Genomic DNA, 24,103 nt, shown 5'->3' on the forward strand with positions numbered 1-24,103 from the left:
ATTTCCTGTAGATACAGCTGCTTCCATTCAAAGCCGCACTTGTGAATGTACCTTAGATCCCAGGGGTTGGAGATCCTCGCTATGACAGTAGAGCGGCCTTACCTGCCCTGATGTGAAAAGGGCATTAGTGAGAGGAGGAAAACAGTCTTTCAGGGCGACGGGTTTCGTACTAAAATAAAAGTTTCTTGAGTTATTAGATTTTGACCTCAAGCAATACATGAACAGCGGCATCTCTTTTTGTGTTTACAATCTCTGGTGATTGATGCACGTCTTGGTCACAAATTTCCTTTTGTGTTGTGAGTTATTTTCAAACTCACACAGGTGACACCAAAAGTGTGTGCCACCATTAAGCAAATCGATTTAGAGGCCCTGATGTTCAGCTCAGAAGAAACAATCCTATACAGGATTATAAACTTAAATCAAGGTAGTGATAAATTCAAACATCAATTATACAAAACAACGAGAAAATAGTCACGTCTGATTTAGACAGCTAGAATGGAGCTATTTCCAAATTGTCATAACTGTATGAGCTTTCCCATGGCTAGAAAGATGACAATTGTAATGAAGACAACAGCAATCATAATTGTAATACATGTATTTGCTGTCGCTTTGGAACATTTATATTTATGGTTGTGCAGCGGGAAAAAATAATAAGACACGTTCCATTTCAATTGGTAAACAATAAGGATTTCTTAACTTGGATCTGTGCCTATATTCTCAGGTGAAATGTGTTGCCCTTTAATTTCTTTTGCACTGTTAATCTTTTTTGAAATGTTATTGATATGCTAATTCAGTCTTTTGAAATTCCTGTTCCAAGTTCACCTTTATGGTTATCTTTTCAGATGAAGCGTGCTGGAACCACAGGGTCCTCTCGTGGCATGGCGCTCTACGAAGATGAGGTAAGCGAGCACCTCAGATCACAGGCTCATCTTTGCCTGAACTTCTGTCCTCCTCTCTGGTGCATTATAACGCATGAACATCCCAGCTTTGCAGTTATAAAAGACATTCTTCCGCACTTTCAAGTGCCCGCCTTGTCTGAATTGACACTTTCAGTGTGTGGCTCCCTGGGACTGGCAGCTTGGCCAATTAGTGTAGTGAGAGAACCGACTGTAACTCCCAGAGACCCAGGGTCACAAGTTTGAATCCCATTCCTTTAATGCAGGATCTTCTGCAGAGCACTTACCGTCCTTGTTCCATGGCCTACTCTTATCTTTTATATCTTTGGTGTTCCTTATGGGACAGTGATCTGGGGATGGTACTTTTTGCATTGATTCTATTCTAGTCACTACTTTACAGTTCCTTAACCCATAACCTCTTCTATCAAAGCTTTATGAGATGCAGCTTATATACGAAAGCCAATCTGAGCTAGCAGTAGCTATGCCTGGCTTGCTGTTTAGTAGCTGAACAGTGCACTTGCCACCCGTTTCTCAGAGGTTAGGAATACAGCCTTGGGTGGAGCCTGGAAGCAGGTTCAAGCTGTTTCATTGCTCTAAATTCTACACTTTGAGCCTAATTCATAAACGGCCACATGCATCATCCCGGCCTTTTGCGAATTCCAAATTGCGAAAAATAGGGAATCGCAATTTGGAATTCGCAAAATGGGATGCATGTATATTTTCGCAAAATATTTGCGATTCGGTAAAAATCGCAATTTTTACCGAATCGCAAATATTATGCGAATTCCAAAGTGCGAATTCGCAATTCCCATTGATTCCTATGGGCCAAAAGGCCCATAGGGATCAATGGGAAGGCTTTAACAAATTGCGATTTTCTTTTTGAAAATCGCAATTTGTTAATGCATTCCAAGGGTGCAGAGGGGGGTCCCAAGGACCCCCCCTGCACCCCAGAAATTTTATTTGAAGTGCATATTTCACACACACATGTCCTAAGGACATGTGTGTCAGACACATGAAAGTTTAAAAAATGCATTTTTGAGCATTTTCAAAACTTTTCTCAAAATGCCACGAGGTTCAACCTCGTGGTAATTTGCACCTCCTTATTGCTAATTCGCAATTAGAAAAACAATCATGCATTGCTTTTAAGGAATCGCAAATTTGCGATTCCTTAAAAGCAATCGCATTTTTGGAAATCGCTAAAAATAGCAAATTTCACAAAAATGCATGATGCATCCCAAAAACTTATTTAGGTAGTGCAAACGGCCGAATTTATCGATTCGCACCGTTTGCACTTCCTAAATATGGGTGAAAGCTATTTAGAGCCCTAAATCTGCACTTTAAACTGAAAATGGGTTCATTCACGTGTGCACGTATTTCACAAAGCGGATACCTAGCAAATGGATTTACTATTGCAAGATTATACACCATGACCCTGTACAATTATGCAGTAGTAAACTCCATGCAAGGGCTGGGGAGTGCATGGACTAATATATGGTGTGCCTTAGGAGCATGTGAACACCAACAAACTTGGTTTTACCTGGTATTCATGAACTCCTTTATGATCTTTTCCACTCTGTAAACAGTCAAGGATCTAAAACTCAATCAGGATATTGGTTAAGGGGGTTTGAAGCCCTACTCAGTCAACTGCCATAGTCCTTGTCAGGGTCAAGCACAAAAGTCATTACATTAACCTGTGCTTAAACATCTGGTAGCTTGGTGGAAGCACCCAGGCTTAACTTAGAGGCAATGTGTAAAGTATTTATGCATCACGCAAACAAGACTAAAATGAAAACACAACTCGAGAAAAAAAATCCTAAACCGATTTTTAAAAATAGAATACATTTTAATACATAAAATTATACCAGAACAACAAAAATACAATCAGTAGAACCAGAACCTTGGTTTTTAAGTTTTTGGTAGAACTAGTGCCTATAAGCACAAGGTGCCACTTGTGGTTATTTAGTCGAGCTAGACCCGGGGAAAGTCACAAGTTCAGGCCAGATGCGATGGAGCACAAGCCAGATACAGGACCAGGTTAATCCCACTGAAAAAGGTACCTTTTCAATGTCCGGAGTGAAAAGTTGTGGATGGTTGTTGCTTGAGTTTCGTGTTGGCGGTCACTGTGGGCTGGCGTTGCTGTAGTTTGAAGTGCAGATCATACATTGCCGATTGTCGCTGGTGGTTGCTGTAAGGCAAAGTCAGGTTCATCAGAACTTCAAGTTGGCTGGCGACATAAGGAGAAGAGTCTTGGCACAAATACACCTGTTATGGGTCACTTAGAGCCCAAAACCTCAGGACTTTTCCTTTGCTTGGAGAGTAGTTCACTCTTACGCCAGCCTGGGGTCTAGGACCTGGAGAGACACCTATTGGAGATCAGGGATTCACTCTAGCAGAGGCCAGCAGGGCATAACTTTAAAACTGTAATCATCAGTTATAGTGATTTGTGTTCTATACGCTTTGTGTAAAGTCCACTTTAAAAGGTGTGATCAAATATCACCATGTCCCAATGGATTCCATTATTAATTCATTACTATTATATACCTGAATGTCTATACATGTTTGCTAGGTCTACAAAGGATAGTTCAGTGTTATAGATGCTTTCAAATAAAGTGGTATGACACATGTTAACCTCTAAGGACTGTTGGGTGTTTTGGACCAGCACAGACCTCTCATTCCTCTATTTATTATTGGAAGATCTGAAAACCAACTGGTCATCAGGTTCGAACCCATGATATTCACCATGTTTCGGGAAAACCTTCTTTTCTTTGCCACAGTAGATGAATGGAGGAAATGTACTCATGGAGAAGGGGTCTCGTGGGTGAGAGCTATTGCTTTCTATGTAAGATAGAAATACATTCCATCCTGTATGTAGCCAGATTATTTAAAATGTATGACATATTGCACTGCCTGTGCACAAGGCCCTCTACAAACTAGGGCCCGAATGCCTCAACTCTCGACTATCCTTCTACACACCCACCCGCCAACTGAGATCCTCCAATCAAGGCCTCGCCGCAGTTCCGCGTATCCAAAGATCCACCATGGGAGGTAGATCCTTCTCCTACCTGGCGGTCAAGACCTGGAACTCACTCCCCACCCACCTCCGCCTTACACAGAACCACATCTCCTTCAGAAAAGAACTTAAAACCTGGCTATTCGATAAATAATGAACCCATCCCCAAGCGCCTTGAGACCCTCTGGGTGAGTAGTGCGCTATAAAAATTATTGAACTTGAACTTAATATTATTGAGGTAGGTCACAATTTGCTACCCATTATGAATGGCTAAAATCACAGTGATGGTGGCCTGCTGGGGTCAGCAGACCACCATGTCTGTGATTGCTTTTAAATAAGCAATATGTTTTTTTAATGCAGCCCATTTCCCTTAAAGGAAAATAGGTTGCGTTTAAAAAAGAAAATCAAAAAAATGTCTTTTCATTTCTTAAGAGCAGACAGTGATCCGTGGGACCATTGCCTGCTCTTAAAAATGTTTTTATAAACATTCACAAAGTTTGCGAATGGGTTACCACCTACTTGAAATAGGGGGTAAAATGTGAATGTTTAGAGGCCACATTTCGGTTGCTAAACATTCTTGCATACCACTGCGATTCACCCTAAATACGCCCCTTTCTAAAACAGAATTAATATGCATTCACAATTCCAAACTGCAATTCGCTAACATGTTACTGAATCACAATTTGGGAATAGTATATATCAAAATGCATTTTCTTGTCGCAAATGGCCCGATTATGCTGGATACATCTAGCCCATTTTCATATACTTAGCTTACCGACCTCACAAAAACAAAAGGCTCTGTTGCCCTTACTGGAATTTTAGCTCATGAGTTTCAGATGTCAGCAGCGACTCAATGACTCGTTTGTTGACAAATAATGTCTTTTTTCGTAGTAACAAGATACAGAGTATGAATATGGGCTAAAGTGTGCCTACGAATATTGTACCTGCATTGACTTAGGGATCCTGCTGAATACTATACTCCTCAATTCTTTACCTTCACCAATTTGCTTACAGCAAAACAAAATTGATTACAGAATTATTGGTTAAATTTCTTATACTTTGCATTTTCTCCATAAATATGTATTTGGTTTTAATCTTGAATGAATGGTACTTAACACATGTATTGAATGATACAATGTGTGAAGCTCATGCATCTGGGTTTAGCATATTGTGGATTCCTTCCACCTCACGAGCTTGCGATTTCCCTTCTCGTTCCTCATTAGTATCCTTCTTTCCACAGACGGCAGACCGCGGTGGCGATGTGGAGGAACGCGGGAAGATTCTCCTGTCACTCATGTACAGCACACAGCAGGGAGGCCTCATTATTGGAGTCGTACGCTGTGTTCACCTAGCAGCTATGGATGCCAACGGCTACTCTGACCCCTTTGTAAAACTGTGAGTTAATATTATGGACCGCCTTCACGCAGCCAGTGGTTACTCTGAGAATTTGTTAAGAAACCTGTCAATCCACCACCCGCTCTTCCTATTTCTTTTTTTATATCAATGGTGTACCTAGCATGATTGACATTTACAAACCTTCGCAAGCAACAGTCAATGCTTTTTCTTTACATTACTTGGTGACACTACCTTTCTTTACTTTATTGACATAGTTGGTTGTGAGTGACAGTAAGGCCTTGACATTCGCAACTTCCACATTTGTAATGCACTTACTCTTATTTAGTAAAAGCAAAGTAATTTGCCTGTTGAGTTAGTGAGAATGGCTGATTTTGATAGCAGGCCAGAGGCCTATTCAAAAAGGCAGTTTGAAGAATGGAAGAAGTACTCCTATAGTAATCTTTTACTTATTCTTTCTTGTCTTGGTGAATGGGCCCAAAGACATCTAAAATGGGGATAGTCAGGAAATACTTATATGCAATTAGTAGAAATAGAAAGGAATGTGCTCTCACCTCACTTTTACTGATATGGAGTTGGACGATTTGGTGCTGATTTGGAAAAAGTATGAGAGTGCATGTGTAAATCATTATACCTGTAGTACTACTGTAGTACTTCCTAAATGCTTCCTCTACTCATAAATGCTTTTGTGAATCAGCCCCATAGTAATTAACGGGGTGCAAATGTCACAAGTGATTAATATCCGACTCCTGTTGTTATTGTTATGTACGGGGCCCTAAGCCATCCATTATTGTGAGCATGCTTTTGAAAGTGCTGTTCCCAACTGCAGTTACGTCACAGTAGTAAAAAAATAGTAATGCTGATTTCCCACTGCCGGGGTATCACAATGCTGAGACCTGGAGCCCTCATCCTTCAGTCCATCTTTATTTGTATTAAAAGTCAAGTTCATAAAGTCTGTTCTCAATAGTGGACGGATTTGGAACAAATATATAACTCGGCGCTGCAGATCGGTAACTGTAAACAATGGGAGCTGTTTTCAAGTAGCCGTTCTGAATTGTCTATATGATGTCTCTCAGAACTCTCCAGGGCTGGACCGGTCGTAGCGGGCACCGGGCAGTCCCCCGGTGCGCCCAGGGGTTGGGGCCGGTTTGGGGCCCCTGGGGGCCGTTTTTGTTACAGGGCCGTTTTTGCAGCATAGCTGCAAAATCGGCCCTGTACCAAAAGCGGCAAGGAATCCAGCCCCGGCAAAGAGCTAGGCGGCACCCACAACCCCCCGGCGAGCACTTTGCCTGGGCCGGTTTTAGTTCCCAGTCCGGCCCTGGAACCCTCTCAGTGAAAAACATCCCTTTATCCACAATTATATGTTATATATGCTATGTTATGTCTCTAACTAAGCACCACTAGCTTGAACATCAGATTCAAAATCGAAATTTTCTACTTCGACGTATCAAAAGTGGGAAACAAAATTTGCTTCCCGCTGTTGATTCCTCATAAGGGAAATTCAGGTTTCTCTTTGAGGCTGGTGTGCGAGCCTGTCATGGCAGTGCTCTCTGCCAGCCGCGGCCCGTGGAGGGAGTTACAGTGGGGCAGGAAGGCGGGGCGGGGGCTGCTAAAAACCGGAATATGGATAATTGGAGGTAAGTAAACAATTTAAGAAATAAAACAAATTTCGTAGCGTGCCCTGCTTCGCAAAATGCGAGGCAGGACGCGCTACGAAATTCGTTTTATTAATTAAATTGTTTACTTACCTCCAATTATCCACATTCCGTTTTTTAGCACCCCCACCCTGCCCTGCCTTCCTCCCCCACCGTAACTCCCTCCACGGGCCGTGGCTGCTCTCTGCTTTGATGGAGAGCGGTGAGCACAGCTTTGGGAGAGAAAAAGAGGAAATGCACAGAAGACCATGGCGTAGGACGGCAGATTGCTATGTTTTTTTATTTGGAATAGGGAAGATATGCCTTGTTATGTATGGCTCCCCCATTATTCTGCTGGGTAGTAGTTGGAATCCGGGCCAGATGAATTTGGGGGTCATCCATAGCTGAGTAATATTATAAACAGCTCAATCTTCTCTCTTGTTATCTCGTCTTGTTGTCTATTTGATGCCACTCGGAACGTGAGTGAAAAACATCCCCGTTATTCACTATTATCCACATACAATTATATATATCATTTTGTCAATTATCTCATTTTATTTCAGGAAATTTGATATTAATCTCAGATTTCCTTTTTATCTTTTTCATTGCTGAATTTTTGGGATCATCTCACTCCTCTCTTAATTTACCAGTTTAGCCTACTTTGTGCTGCTCCCCTTGATTGTTTAATTGCGAGGGTCCCATACGTGCCTTCCATTTACCTTACCCTTTTCTGTCAAAATGAACCCTTGTCTTAAACTATGCTATGTTCTTAATGAAGATGAATAGGTATCTACCTGATCCCTTACCAATTTTGTGTGTTTTCAATGTTTTTGTTTCCCCATATTTTTTTATTACGACTTTTGCATTCTGAGAATAATTGACCTAAAAAAGGCAAATCTCCTCAGATCCTTGAAACAATTCTTAGAAGAAATTGTAATTTTCCTTTTTCACTGAAGTGACATTGCATAATTTCATTACTAATATTAGTATGTAACCTTTAAGTACAACATAGCATTTACAAGAACCAAAATTGCAAGCTTCTCTCAGAGAATCCAATACACATTCAGAAGACTTCGGTGAAACCCAAGACTTAGGGAAAAAAGCATTGGTAAAGTAAATAGGTCTCGCCTATGGGTCAAAATGACTCTGTCAGTGCTTTTTATCAAAATTATATAGAGTCAGTAAAAATCCCTTAAAGAACAACAAATGGGCCAGTGACACAGCCAGTGTTGGAGGCTGTGTCATTGGTAGGCATATGCTTATGTCACCACACATGCATGTGCCTACAGAACGATGTGGCTGCAATTTTCTTTCACTTTTTGTTGACCAGTCCAAGATGGCGAGAGCCAATCAGACCAGTCAATAAAAAAATAAATTTTTAGTGCACTAAAGTACTTAAGGGGAGAGTGAGTAGCAATCTGCTGCCTCGCCCTCCCCCCAAAAAAATATATGTAGGTTTACCGAAGGATGGAGGGGAAACTGAGGAGCACTTAAGTGGGCAGGTAGTGGGCGGGCAGATAAGTTAAACTTGAAGCCGGGGAAGGAAATAGCAATATGAGTGAGAAAGCAACATGGAGCACAGTGGGTGGATCAGAAGCACACATAGAGTGCAATACACAGCAGGTGAGGGCAGGGGAAAGAAGCAAAAGAGATAAAGAGCTGGAAGATACATGCAGTCTGATGGAGTGCTTAACCAAAAAGTAAAAAGAAATTACCCAAACACGAATAGTGGAAGGCCACAATCCTATCCAGTATGCTGGAGAAGAATTAGAGGCCTTATACTTTTTGTCCATTCTAGGAACTACTGCTGTGACTGAACCTGGGTTTTTCATTATTTTAAGCCTTCTTCCCATATGTAGCTTACTAATAGGGATCAACCTCACAGACTTTCATGCAGAGTCCTTAAAATCATATAGGAAACATTTTGATTTCTTTATAGGGAGAGACAAATCAAATCTCTTCGACGCACATTCCATCAACTCATTGAACCCCCAATATCCTCAGAAGGAGAACTAGCTGGGGATGGTGAAATGGTGAAGGTGATGGTGAAGATGGTGCTATATAGCCATCCCACTCTCGACCTGATAGATCCAGGTCCTGAATCGACTCTCCTTCCTGCGGCTGACCATCTGGATCACAGTAAATGTAAACATCCCTTATGGTGATGGTAGGAGGGAAAGCTCTAACCTCTTGTGTTTACAGAAGCGCAAGAGTCGCAGACGATTGGTGCTGTGTGCCTCAGAACGTTCCTGAGAGAGAGAGACTAGTGCTTGCGTTTCAGGAAAATACTTGTAATAATCATTGAGCATGTGCCTTAGATCTGTAACCAGTGAGATTGGTACTGCTATGGTATCTCCTCTTGATGCTTGTGGTTCACCATAACCTTCCTCGTAGGGCTAATGCTCTTGGAAAGAGTCATATCTATGAAATGTGGGCTACTGGTGAGCCACAAATGAAAAACCTCCTTCGATATAACTGGAATTGTCCTTATAAGTGTAAATATCATCATCATCATCATCAGTACCATGGCACGTTACCCTTTACTGTGATGGGCTGTAAGCATGTCCAAAAAGCTCCTCATCTCCTGGCTCCTCTGTGTCATGAAGGTGGGCTGGGGTAGCGGGGATACCTTGCTGAGTACCATCAGGTCTGGCCGAAGCTGTGCAGAGGCACTCTCAGCAAACAATGTCTCTTTTTTCAGTCTTGTCAAGGGGCCATCAACAAGGTCATCAACAAAGAAATCCTCTTCTTAATGGTGAGGAAACTCACCTATGAGGCCATCTGTGAGAAATTATTATTAGTTGATTCTCATTTTGTCTCAAACTTTCAGTTCTTTTTTCGTACTCTTTAAGGCATTTAACCACATAGAGTCTTTCATTCTGAGGAAAGAAGGGGTAAAAGATAGGAGAAGACATAGTTTCGATTCTCCTTTTGAGGTAAAAGGAAACACCTTCTGATTGGATTGTCCTAGTCAAATATCTATTGCTTTAACATCGGAAGTTCTTCTGAACAATACTAGACCTAAAACAGCAAATTTATAAGAATTGCGTTTTAGGAAAAGACTGGAATTCTCACCCCAGGAGGTTAGGTTTCACAACACGTCTGTAACATCCCATAATTTGGTTTATTTAGTGGTTGGAGGGTTTAGTACTCTCACACTTATCATTATCTTTTTAGTTGGTAAATTCTGTCCTACAGATACTCCGTCTACTAGAGAGTGTCCTGCAGATATAGCTGACCTATAAACATTGACAAGTCTGTAACTAAGGCCTGATGTGAATAGTTCTGAAAGATAGTTCACAACATGCACTAAATCAGTTGAAACTGGATCATAACTTTGTTGAAAGCACCAGCGAAACCATTTGTTCCAAGCCAGTCGATATGCTTTCCTTGTTCCTGATGCCCATCATTCAGATAAGAGTCGGTAAGCATCTGGCAAAAGCCCTGGGATTCACCATTGTCTCCTGAAATATTCCAGACCATCAGAACCAGCAGTCCCTGCTCTACAAGGGGGTGGAAGTCTCCCTCTGGACCTAGGAGTATTATTCTCAATGAAGGAATTAGAATTGGAAAGTCTATGCTCATTTCCAGGACGATTGGGAACTAGGCTTGCGATCTCCAAAGGGGGGTTATCAATACTAGGCTCTTTGTAACGTCGTGCATGTAGGAGTAGGCGAGGTAGCATGACAAATGGTGGGAAAGCATAGGGTGCTAAACCCCTCCGGTCCTAGAGGAAAGCATCTACCCCTTGTGCTTGAGGGCCGGTCTCCAGCTGAAGATCTCTTCTAGTTGAGTATTCAGCATGTCTGCAAACAGGTCCATCCTGAAGGGGGCCCATTTTGATTGGATATTCAAGAATATTTCCCTGTCCATTTTCCAGTTACTCGAGTCCTTGAAGTTCTTGGAGAACAAGTCTGCTACACCATTGCTTAATCCAGGAATAAGTTCCGCTATAACTGATACTCCTTTGTTCAAGCAGTATCCCCAGAAACCCTTTGCCAGATCTCTAAGGCCTTTGGAATAGGGTCCCCCCAGCTTGTTGACATACTGGTCTGCTGACACATTGTCCAAATGTAACATTACACAGCATTTCATTGACTTCTGGGTGAAGCAACAAACTGCAAATGAACCTGCTAGTAATTCTAAGCAGTTGATATGCAATTTCTTCTCTTGATCTGTCCAACGACCCCCTGTTGGTAAGTTCCCACATCTGGCACCCCATGCTTCCAAACTCGCATCAGATTCTATTATTAGGTCTGGTTCTTCCCCAAAAAGGGCTCTGCCAGTCCTTGCCTCAGCATTTTTCAACCACCAACCACCAAACGAGTTCCCTCCTTGATTCCTGATCTAGAGATACTATCTGGGAATACGATTGTGTTGACCTCACTTCTCTTGCGTTTAGCCTTTGTAGTGCTCGATAATGTAGTCGGCCTGGGAAAATAGCCAGATTTGTGAATGACAGGAGACCCAGGATCCTTGCTAACACTCTTAGTGGAAAAATCTTTTTTGAAAGTAACTTTCTTAGTTCTTTTCGGACTTTCATTACCCTGTGTCCTGGGAGTTTTAGCTCTGCTTTTATTGTATCTACCACAAAGCCCAGGAATTGTGTCTGTTGGCTTGGTACTGTACACGATTTATTCTTGTTTAAAATAAATCCTAGGTGTTCTAAAAGCTGTATGGCGAGGTCTATATGACGGGATATTGTCAGTTTTGATTGAGCCATAGTATAGCGTCCTGATATGTTATTAATCTCACTTCCCTCTCCCTGAGCCAGGTAGACACGGGACATAGTACCTTGGTGAAGCACCAAGGGGCAGATGATAGTCCAAAAGGGAGATTGCAAAACTGGTATAGTTTTCCCTCCATATTATAAAACAAAAAGAGAGAGAGGTTTTGTGGGAATGCTCCTGGTCCCTCAAGAATTAATACAAACAACAAAAAAGGAGTTATTCCAATAAGGATTACTTCTTTGTATTAGCTTGAAAAGGAAAAATTCCTTTTTAAGAAGAACCCTCACTCACCAACCTAGTTGGTGGCATGCTTCATCATAGAGTTCCCACCCTAGGGGCCGAATGCCTCCCGGGTGTGCTGCGATGCCCGATTACAGCAGAGCGGATTTTTTTAGTGCAGAGTGAAAAGTGACTTACGATTGTCTCTATGCACCCAGAAATTTTAATGCTGGGGTCATAGGAGAAGATTAAAAATATAAGTGTGTGGTGGGGAGGAAGTAAGGGACCGGAGACCAGGTCTTGGTAAGTAGGGCTTTATTTTCTTAAAGACCTTTTTTAGGACGGGTACTGAGTCTTTCATGTGTTAAAGAAGCCGGATCCGTGGTGACAAGATGTGGTTGGTAGCGAGTCTCCTCTTCTCAGGTCCTCCTCGGGGTCCTTGTACTCTTGCCAATGGAATCCTGCCCAGGTTTGATGAGGGGGAAGAAAGAAACAGGGTGTCAGGAATGCCGTCCTCAATCTCTATTATCTACTATGTACAAGAGTTACTTCACTTCTCACTAGTGCGAGGGGTGAGGAGTGCAGGTGAAGGGATGGTGAATCGGTCTCGTGGGGTTTAAGATTCGGGAGTGAGATGCACTAGAGTCGGTGCTATACCGCTGGGCTTCCCCGCCTCCCTACGCAACCCGAGAACCTCTCTCGTACCTGGTGTAGCCACGCTTCTCCAGGAACGTGGTTCGGCGGTGCGTGGTAACAGTGGACTCCAGGATCTGTCAGGGGTCCCTCGAAAACCGGTCTTCACTCCCCTTCGTGATCGGCTGCTTCTCGTCCTCGATACTCCGCTGCTGAGATGCCTTCCTTCTGTACTCCTCCGGTACCGTCACACGCCATCTGTTCTTCTTCCTGATCTTTATCAAGTAGGATGGTGTTGACGTTTTGAAGGGGCTTCCTCGTGAAGGAAAGCCCAGTTAAAAGTACCGTCGGGTTTTTCTTCATTCGTGGCAGGGCATAATGGCGTGTTATCCTAACTCCACTCGTCCTGTGGAAAACAGAAGGTGATAATCGACACGAGGTGGTCCCCCATTCCATATTATGGCAGTCTTGGGTGGTCATCAGGCTCTCTTGGTCACATACCACCCCCCCTGGTTCCTCCCGTTCGGGGAGGGGAAAAGCCCTAGATAAGTAATCTGCATTGCCATTATCGCAACCTTTGCGGTGTCAGACCTCAAACTTCTGAGGTCTGCGTGCGGAGGTCCAAGAGCGATACTGCCATAGGCCGCCACTTCAAACCAACGCTGCAGCATTAATCCCGTCTGCCACTGCTAATCTGATTGTTCAGTCTTCGCCTCTCTCCCCGATTGTACTCCGCTATCCTCCACCGTGAGGGATCGAGCAGCATGCACCTGTTTGACTGTCAGGCAACGGTTGATATATCAGAGGTGTGTTCTCCCGCTACTCAGGTGAAGAAGATCCCTATGTCGCCACTACTGTATTGTCGCGGTCCGCACCGCCATTTTGTTTGCGAGGCCTCCCCCAACCGCAATCTCGCTACCTCCTTACTTGGCCACCTCAGGCGAGTGAGCGGATCGTGTGTTTGGGTCGTCAGTGGTCAGCGGCGATTCAGATGGTTCACGTCAGCAGCCGTCAATCTCGGGGAAGGACCACCATTTTTATGAGTGATGCTCTCCCCGCCATGGATATAGGGAGGGAGATCCAACAATGTACCGAAACATTTCACATGCCAATACATATGAAAATGTGGTATAGGAAAGCATGTAGCACTGTAAATAGTACTTTTAAGATTGCATATACTGTATAATTAAGCAGTATGCAATAGAAAATTAATAAGGTAAGTAATATGAAAGAGTCTAAGCTCATAAAAGGATAGTACTTATGTTTGTGAGCAGCAGCAGCAAAGAAGGAGGATGGCTGCTTGTAGGGGGACTTTATACCATATTGGAATGTTCATTGAAGTTCTATATTCTTCAATTGTTGCTGCTGATCTGTGTGGCAATAAAGGAGATTTGCATAATGTTAGCCTCCATGTCATGGCTTAAAATCTCCTCTCACGTCTCTAAATGCAGCCCAGATCTATTTATTCCATCCCTGACTCATGCAGGAAAGGCAAGAGACACCTCACCCCCCGCCACCCAGTGGCTGTCTGAAAAGAATGCTCATCCCCAGCCCCTGTCACTCCAAAGCCAGACAGTCAATCCACAAGCCAGCAGAGGCACATAGGATGGCTATGGAAGAAAATACCCACTTTCTAATAGTGATATTTTCAAACAGACAATATAGAAATCATCTTTACTAAAAGATGCACTTTATATTCTGAGTTCAGGCATACTAAAGAGCATCTTTTCTACCTTGTCCCATGGGAACGTTGTACTCATAAGATGTTATATATAAACTCCCATTCTATCCTAATGGACATATAGCCTTTTCGATAGTAAAAAACTAAATACACTGTATTTCACTATCAGGACATGTCTCACGCACACAAGTACATGTCCTACTTTTCACATACACTGCACTCTGCCCACAGGTGGGTGCACTTGCCAAGTCGACACAACAGTAAAAATTACACGCAGGCACTGCAGTGGCAGGTCTGAGGTACCTTTACAAGGCTACTTCTGTGGGTGGCACAATCAGTGCTTCAGGCCCCCTTAGTAGCATTTGATTTACAGGCCCTGCCACTCTCAGTGAAATGTACTAGGGACTTACCAGTAAATCAAGCATGCCAATCATGGAAGCACCAATCCATAACATAATTTACTTAGGGAGAACTTACACTTTGGCACAAATCAGCAGTGGCAAAATGCCCAAAGCATCTAGACCAGCAAAACGAAATCCAGCACACAGCAAAAATACAGGAGGCAGAGGCAAAAAGACAGAGGAAAACCACACCAAGGATGCCAGGTCTAACAAAGGTGCACGTGGTGCAAACAGCTAAAGTGCACCCTTATCATAATAATGCTTCCTGCAACCCCAGTCCCTACACCTTTTATAAAATACCCAGTGTTTCCAAGCAGGAAATTATCAGTTCTGGAGTTATGAAGCCCTGACGCACTTATACGTTTTTTGCACGTTATTTCATCTGGAGTTATCACTCCAGTTGAAATAGCACAACTCATTATGATATCCTTAGCCACAATGTTAAGCACCAACATTTATCAAGCAGTTCTCCGAATACTACAGTAAGACCAAACAGTTTTAGGTTGGTATTACTTTCCTCAGGGAATAAACAGTTTAACATACAATACCACTGTGCTTCACATTTTTGCAGGTTCAACTCACAGTCCCCTTTTTACCTCTCAGCCTATCTGTTGAGAGAGTCCTGTCTTCAATGCATCAACAAGAATTATAAAAAGCTATAATGTGGGCTTTCTCTTGCTCATTTTTCATTGGCTTTCCTCCCTCTTCTTGTGTTGGTCCCACTCCTGAAATATTTCTTCTTTACCATGTTTACTGGATGAGTTGTATTCTTCCACTGCTGACATCAGGAAACACATTTTTTCATCTGTTTTTCAGTACTCCATGGAATTGCATGTTTTTCCTTCCCATACTTACTTATTATATCTTCCTGTTAGAAATGGGGTTTCTGGTTGGCTAGGGTATGCACCTAAGCCAGGCAGGCCCCACCACTCTAGTCAGGGTAAGGGAGTTATACACCTAAGATAACCCTTGCTCACCCCCTTGGTAGCTTGGCAGAGCAGCGAGGCTTATCCCAGTGGCAATGTATAAAGCGTTTGTGCAACACACACACAAGCGATACACTAGGCACACCACAAAAAGAAACTACACACAAGGTTATATAAAAATATTCTTTGTATTGTACATAAAACACTTTAGATCATAATCACACCAATCACTGTGCAACTAGGCACTTGTCATGACATCACATGGATTACACAGTCACTTTGCCAATCGGGCAATTGTCATAACAACACCAGTAATGCACTAACATAAATACTTGTAAAGTGCACACATCATAAATTAACCATCACTACACATATAGACAACTTCCTGAAATGATAATCAGTACCCTGATACTGTAAGGCAAAACATTATATATAACATCAGGACCTAAGGTGCAACAGAATGTACCGTACACTACACACGGACCATAAATGCGGTGCATAGTATGGGTTTCCTATGTCTCTGTTCCCTCCACGTAGGTTCCTGGGCCATCAGCCCACCTACAGAAGGGGATACAGTAACCTTGCCTGGTGCTGCAAAAGCACCTGCCATGTGCATTTCAATAATGGCCCTACGGGACCAGGAAGGCAGTGACCAAATGCGGTGCAGAAGTATGCTAGTATGACCACTCTATGCCACACCGTGGTAGGTAATCACGCAGCTGCCATGATCAGGCGGTACAGCTGCAAGTGGTTGCAAAGTATGGGGGGTCAAATCCCAACAGGTATGCCCTTCAATGCAAGTCCCAAAGAGTAACTCACACTCTCTTTGAGGTGGGGTGGGAAGACCTCTCTAGGTTTCCCGCTCACTGGGACATCGGCAGCCGCTTGACCCGGTCCTCGCACCAGCCCTCAGTGGATTTTCCCCTGCCTCAACAGCTCCTTGCTTCTCTCAGGCGCAGGTGGCACAAGTCACCGGTCCGCCGCTCCCAGAGGTTCCAAAAATGCCCCTGTTTCCCTCTCACCACGGTTGTGAGGGTGCGGCTCGACTTCTGTGGTTCTCCCTATGGTCCCCAGCTGCCTGTCGGCCCGATGTGGCTTGGGCGGCCAAGGACAAGGTTTCGGCTTCCGTTTCCTGGTGCGCTGTCCAGAGGTGCGCTGGCCTCTAGAGGAATTCCTTGCACATAGGGATTCCTCTCCTTGAAGGGGGCACACAAGTTAATGCCTGCCTGTGCCCAGGCAGCGCCAATGAGCCTGCAGCTCACCGGGGGCACTGATTGCAAGGTAAGAAGGGAATCTGAGTGCTTTCACGTGCTACACTCGATTCCCAGCAGTAACTGATACTGTCCTGGCATAAGGAACTGCTGTCAGGGCAACCTCAGACGCACTCAACACGCGCTGATGACAGCAGGCAGGAAGCACCGGCTGCTTCCAGAATCACATGCCATAAATAAAACTAAGGCTGGAACAGGGAGGGAGTCACCCAGTCCACAGAGAACACTGGGGGCACCAGCAACAGGGCACAGGCAGGCCAGCCCCAAGGTCACTAGCGACAGTGGCAGTCCTTCTCTGCACCCAACAGGCAGCAGGTCAGCACTCCAAGCAATCAAGTACAATGGCGGTTCCTCCTGGCAGTCTGTACAGCCAGCAGCGTCTGTAACATTATTAATACAGTGTCTCTTCTTTTCATGAGGTCACAGTCCCTTTTCTTACAGTTCCACAGTCTCATTTACATCTCAGGCCCAGGCCCCAGACAGGGGGCGGAATGAGCATTGTAGAATGCAGGCACAGCCCTATTCATGTGCAGGTGCAACTCTCCCACTACTCTAAATGCAGGCCAGGCTTATACAGGTGCAAGGGGAACTCCTCCTGCTACTCTAAATGCAGCCAAGGTCTATTCAGCCTAGCGCTGAGTCACCCATGAAAGGCAAGACACACCTCAACCCCCCTTATGACTGTCTAAAGTGAATGCACATCCCCTTTCTCCTGTCAGTCTAAACCAGACGGTGAATACACATCCAGGCAGGGGACAAAGACTCATAACCACACAGAAAGGCCCACTTGTATAAGTAGTTATGAACAGCAGGGGCAACCCTAGAACCTGAACCAGGCGTTAAATAATACTGGAATCCAAAGAATTGTTCAAGTACAGTGCTAGAGATAAGAAGGAATTCGAACAAAGGAAACTAAATCCTAATAGCATTTAGTTAAACGAAAAAATGAAAGAAAAGAAAGAGCCCAAAGGCTAGTGCTAACCAACTAGTAAAACATCCAAAACCCATGTACAAATAATCACTTTAGATTTATAAAATGTATTGTCATAGAGTTATTTTTTACATAGAACAGTAATGGCGCTCACAAGGTTACACAAACTGATAAAATTATGAACAGTGAACATTTGTAAACAAACAAGACGTGGCTGAGGAAACTACAAAAAACATGGCTGAAAACAAAACAGAAACACACAACATAAAATGTATCCTCTTTGTTTCAGGCCACATATTGGCGGCAACGGCGTTTCGACCCGTAATTAATTTAAGGGTAATCATCTGGGAAAAACATCAGATATGAGAGCGTCAGCTGCAGATACGATTCATATGTTTTATTCATGCCCGAGACTAGCAAAGTTCTTACAGGAGGTGGTGTGTTTCTAATTACGGTTCTCAAAATCTCGGTCACTCTTTCCACTGATCTGGTAATTCTGGATAACAAGGCTAATGGGGGGTATGGGGAGGCCAAGATATGTGACTGCCTTTTTGCTTTTTGTAATGGCATGGTAAGTCTGTGTATTATATCTCAATGGATTGGCCCGAATGCCCCCACTTTTTTCAACTGGCCATCCAGGATATTGGCATTGTATAATATGGAGTCCTCTGTGCATATGTTATGGGGTAGAAGGAGGCAGGAGATGGGAAGGAAAATCTGGACTCCTATTGCGGGATGGTTACAGTAAGAGATTGTTTAATAATTGAAAGGGGATAATTCTCAAAGTTTCGTTTGTACTTTTTTTGGCAATATGTCCAGGCACTTATCCATGATTTTTTTCCTTTTTTTTTTCTCCTTTTCTCTTTGGATAATTGTATTATTCCTATTTACTTACTATTTCATGTGTCATCATTTGTATTGGTGGGAATCTGTTTTGTGTTAAAATTATGTTAATCCTATGCAATGTGCCATAACACATGTCAGGTTTTGTGTTTATAAATAAATAAATAAATATGAGAGCGTCCACTGAATATCAATAAAATCTGTATTGACAGGAGTAAATACTCCAATAGAGATGGACATGTGATGAAACACGAGACCTTTAAAACAATGATCATGCAACACTTCTCTATAAGTGGTATTTCTAAAATAGTAATGCCAAATCCACTTACACCAATAAGAAGGATTTATTAATACTATTCCAAACATGACCACGTTACCCCTCTCATATAAGACATTAACACTGAAGCACATATCAGGGAATCCCCAATGCAAACCTATGTGAGGGCAGCCTCACAGCAGTGAGAAACCAAATAGGCAGTTTGGCCCTACCAGGACATGACACAAAGTGAAGGCACATGTCCCACCTTTTACCTACACAGCACCCTGAATACAGGGCTAGCTAGGGCCTATCTTAGGGGTGACTTATATGTCATAAAAGGGGAGTCTTAGACATGGCAACCACGTTGCATGCCACGTCACTGCGGCCGTAAACTGCAGGTGCAGGCTCTGCGGCGGCAGAGGCCTGAGACTGGTTTGAAAGGCTACTTCAGTGGATCATGCAAGCAGCACTGCAAGCCCATTAGGAGCATTTAAATTTCACGACCTTGGTATATGGGATTCCACTGTACAAGGGACTTACAGGTAAATTAAATATGCCAAACAGGTGTAGACCAGGCCTCCGATGTTTTTAAGAGAGATCGCATGCACTTTATCACTAAACAGCAGTGGTAAAGTTCCCAGAGTCATAAAACCAACGAAAGTAGGTCAGATAAAATACAGGAGGGAGGCAAAAAGTTCTGGGATGACCCTGAAAAATAGGACCAAGTCCAGCACTTCCCACCATAATTAAACTACCCTACCTAGCAATATTACCTACTGTAAATACCATATATGCCTGCCTATAGTACCTACATACCATAACTACAATACATACCTCTCAACAATATGCTTCTTAACAATACTCATCTACCATAACTTACTTATCTACCAACATACTTAAAATACCATACCAAAAAATAAAATAGCAACTTACGATACCTAGCCTACCTACCATATCTAGCCTACCTCCACATGTGCATTACATTCAAGAAATGTATTTTCACTGTCACGATGATATTATTAGGCACTCCGCTCAATTATTTGATCTTCCAATTGAAGATATCTTATTTATGAATACCAATAGAACTATATTGGGTGCCTTGCTCCAATATCTTTATCTTCCTTGATAGGGGTATCTCGCTCTTCAAGATTATATGTCCTGATCTGTCCATTACAGCGGGACTTATTATGTGAGAGTTTGGTATTCGAGTCCTGAAGAAGCAATTTTTTTCCCAATTATTTTGTTATGATGTATCATGGTTGTCATGTATTTTGTATGTAGAATCATGACAAACTGGACATTCATCCTTAACAATAAAAGTACATTTCTATTACATATTCAAGGTTTGAGGAATTTACATTGCCTCTCAGATAATCAGTTATATCTTGTTGTTAGTTAGATTAAGCTTTTTCACTGGAAGGTAACAGTGATCTGAAAGTATAGCGCTAGGTGAGATTTTTCTTGCCTATTGCATGTAATTGATTTTCATTAAGTTGATAATGTTTAACAAATACTCCCATGACATTCAAGTCTTTCAAAGCTTAAATCACTGCCTATACCTTATTACACTTGCAAGTGATCACATACACTCTAATGAAAGTCAAACTGTAATGATTCTGACTTGCAGGTACTGTTGATGGAACTATTGGTCTTCACCTTGTACCATAGTTACTTCTCAGTATCTGACAAATGGTTCCACCAGCTCTGCGGGACGGCCATGGGCAATTGCACGGCGCCGTCGTACGCTAATACCTTCATGAAATCTTTTGAGGAAACCCACATATTAAATCAAACAGCTTGGAGTGACAGTGGGAAACTCTACCTGAGATTCATTGATGACATTTTCATGTTATGGTCAGGCACTGAACAAGCTCTTGTGGAGTTTTTGAATACATGGAATACCATCAGTGAGCGTATACAATTCACCTGGAACTTTGATAGGACAAGCATTCATTTCCTCGATGTTAAGGTGGAAAGACAAGCTGGCAAAGTAACTACCACCATTTTCCGAAAACCGACGGATCGGAATTCAATGTTGCATTACCAAAGCTTTCATCGAGTGGGGTTGAAACAGAATCTACCTTTGTCTCAATTGATGCGTATCAAACGCATCGTCACCTCTGAAGAAACCTGTCAGGTTGAAATGAACAACATGGTTGAGAGGTTCAAGGCTCGTGGCTATCCGCCACAAACTTTACAAAAGGCAGTTACCCGGTGTGGGAACATAACCCGTGATGTACTACTACAGGTTCGCACCAAATCTGAAAATTCCAGAATGGTAGTTGTATCCAAGTACACGGTTTTGAGCAAACAGTTCAAACACATCATTTCCAAACACTGGGCATTACTGAGCCTGGAACCAGATTTCCAGGGAGCCTTTGCACAACAACCCATGTTCGCTTACACAAGGGGAAGAAACTTGAAGGAAATGCTATGCAAACCTAAATCCGATAGTCAACCCGTCACTTACAAGGGCCTGCGCCCTTGTCACAACTGTAGCAACTGCCACAATTGTATCCCGGGGAATGTTGTCAACCACCCCATGAAGGGGTACCCCATAAAATTACAGGTGAATGCCACGTGCAATTCCATGAATGTCATCTACCTTCTGAAGTGTCCCTGTGGCAAGTGTTATGTTGGACACACTGAACGGAAAATCAGGACACGTTTGTTGGAACACAAGAGCAACATAAGGACAGGCAACATGAGATCTACCGTTGCTACTCACTTTTTGGAACATAATCACACTGTTGCTCAATTGAAATATCTTATCCTAGAGCAAGTACCAGTGACACACGACAACAAAAAAACTTTATTGAAGAGGGAAAACTTCTGGATCCGTTACATGGCGACCATGCAGCCGCACGGGCTCAATGATCGCATGGAATTTTTATGTTATCTGTGAATTATCATGTCAGTTCTCATGTGTCACACTGCATATGTCTGTCATTTTTTTGATTATTGTGCGTTTTTATATGTTCACACTTGCACGTTTTTCCCTGTGTTTCGTTCGTGTTTTATTTATTTTTATATTTGTTCTTTGTCATGGTACACTTTGGAATATGATGGGGGACACGTTCCTGCTATTTATGTGTTGAATGTTGTTTCACCATTCCAAGATGGCGCTTATACTTAGGTGAACTGTAGTCCATCTTTCATGTTTACACGCATTCTCTTATACTGACATTGCCTCGGCGCGTTTGCTTCGTGATCTGGCTTGTTGAATGTTGATCGCGTTTCCAGCGCACACCGTGAGTACCTCTGGTTGGGGGACCTATTTATCGTTACTAGCATACCTTTACGGTCTCCCTGACCGCGTGTGATATAGCCTGGCTGCATCTTTTTCACACACTCTGGTTAGCGGGTTCTCTAGCATTCTTTCACACATTCGTGCTGCATTATTAGTTGCCGCTCTGGGATTTGTACGTTGATTCACTGGGTTTATCTAATTGTTGTCACGAAGCTATTTTAAGCCTTCCTATTAGGGATTTCACTTGGCTTTCTTTTTCAACATGTTCAGTTTGTCGCTTATTTTTCTATTGCCTTTTATTTACATTACACGCACTGTGGGAAACTTGGCTGTCTGATTGAGCACACCTTTTGTTTCCATTTGTCTGCACCTTATACTTTTTATGGTTGCTTGTGTAGGTTGTTGATGATACTTGAACTCGATTTGATGATGGCATTTCTTTTGTCTGTAGAGCGATCCCCTGAGGAAGGGCTTTGTTTTAGCCCGAAATGCATTGGGATTTATAATTTTCGGACTGTTATTCTGTTGATGCTATACTTCACTTGCATTTGGATCACGATGTCTTATACATGGAACTCAATGTATATGTACTAAATCATGATGAACCAGTAAATCATTTGGATTGAACGTTTATGAAGTCTGCTTTAAATCATTAGACCCGTGTGTCTTTTCAACGCAGTGCACTGGGGGGTCTACCTCTCATCAGGGGTAGCCTTGTATTAGTCTTTGACCTCACGCTGACCGGTCCAGACAGCGTTCACCCCTGGTTGCACGCTTCACTGCTCAACCCAGTTGGAAACCGGATCACTAATAGCTGTGCAAATACCTCCTTTTCATACTTTGTGAAACTGTAATGATTGCCATAAACAAATTGACTTGTAAAGCAGGTGGGAATTTTCCATCATTGTCAAATTCCAACATGCAACTTTGGCCAAAGTGGCAGTTTTGGCTGTAAAAACCTTTTTGTTGGTGGCAGGATCAAATTATTACTGTTAATTTACAGCAATTCTGAATGACTCTTTGTGACCATGTCCATGTGCTAACCTTTTGATACTGGATCACAAGGTCTGTAATGAAGACTGGCTTTGTTTCTGTAGAAATCTGAGAATGAAGATTTTGAAGCTCTGTGGGTCAGTTGCAGTGATTGATTACATACCTTGATATCTCATAGGTGGTTTACATTGTTTGGTTTGGATTATTGGACATCGGGTCTGACCCTGCACTGATATTATGGTCCTGCTCACTGGGTGTAGGCTTGTAGGGAGGCACAGCAAGAGGGAACCATAGCCTTAAAAGGGTCCTGATTCACAAAGATTGATGTATGAGTTGATGTGATTTACTCTTGATGTCCTCCTGTTTTACTTGTGAACTTTAGGAGTAAGTCAGCCATACTCTAGGCTTACTACTCGAATTTAAGTAAAGAAAAAGAGTAACTGATTTGTGAATTGGGCCTATTATGTTATGTACATGTGTGTTCATTCAATCTATTAGAATTTTGACATTTCAGTGCACTGCTAATTTAAATATATATATAGCGTTCTCCATAATGATAAGAGTATTAACTCACTGAACTTGTAGGCTATTTAAGTGACCCTTGTGTGTACTGGGTGTACTTTACATAGAATTCAATGATTTATTTGAAAACTATTTTTAAAACAATGATTTCACTGCATGATTTTTACTGACTCGGAAATCTGTTTCCGGTTAAATTTTTGTTAGAATGTTTCCTATGTTACTATCAAAATTTTTTTTTTACCCACAAACTGTTTCCAATTCTAAAATATCTCATTTTATATCCTAGGTGGCTGAAACCTGACACTGGGAAGAAATCCAAGTTTAAGACACAGATCAAAAAGAAAACATTAAATCCAGAGTTTAATGAGGTGGGATTAGAATTTTCCAGAAAAATGTATTTCAGTAAGAACCATTAATGTACAAGGAACGTGTTTTTTTGCAATGGTCTAATTTGGAAATGTGGCTGCTGGTTGAGGGGGAGGGATGAAATCCTACTAAAGTAGCATCCACAAATCTTGTCAAGGTGAAACACAAGCAAACCCAAATTAACA

The 24,103-nt window shown here is 42.6% G+C and overlaps 1 protein-coding gene across 1 annotated transcript in view; it reads left to right on the forward strand.

The window, feature by feature from the left end:
• RPH3A (rabphilin 3A) overlaps positions 1-24,103 on the forward strand; it is a 726,349-nt gene that overhangs the window by 585,842 nt on the left and 116,404 nt on the right. Inside the window, exons 15-17 of the mRNA XM_086943083.1 lie at positions 843-899; positions 5,147-5,301; positions 23,839-23,920. Of these exons, the coding sequence (XP_086799209.1) occupies positions 843-899; positions 5,147-5,301; positions 23,839-23,920 (294 nt within the window). The remainder of the gene's footprint in view (positions 1-842; positions 900-5,146; positions 5,302-23,838; positions 23,921-24,103) is intronic.

The sequence above is a fragment of the Lissotriton vulgaris genome, chromosome 11 (assembly GCF_964263255.1).
Source record: "Lissotriton vulgaris chromosome 11, aLisVul1.2, whole genome shotgun sequence".
Taxonomy (NCBI): domain Eukaryota; kingdom Metazoa; phylum Chordata; class Amphibia; order Caudata; family Salamandridae; genus Lissotriton; species Lissotriton vulgaris.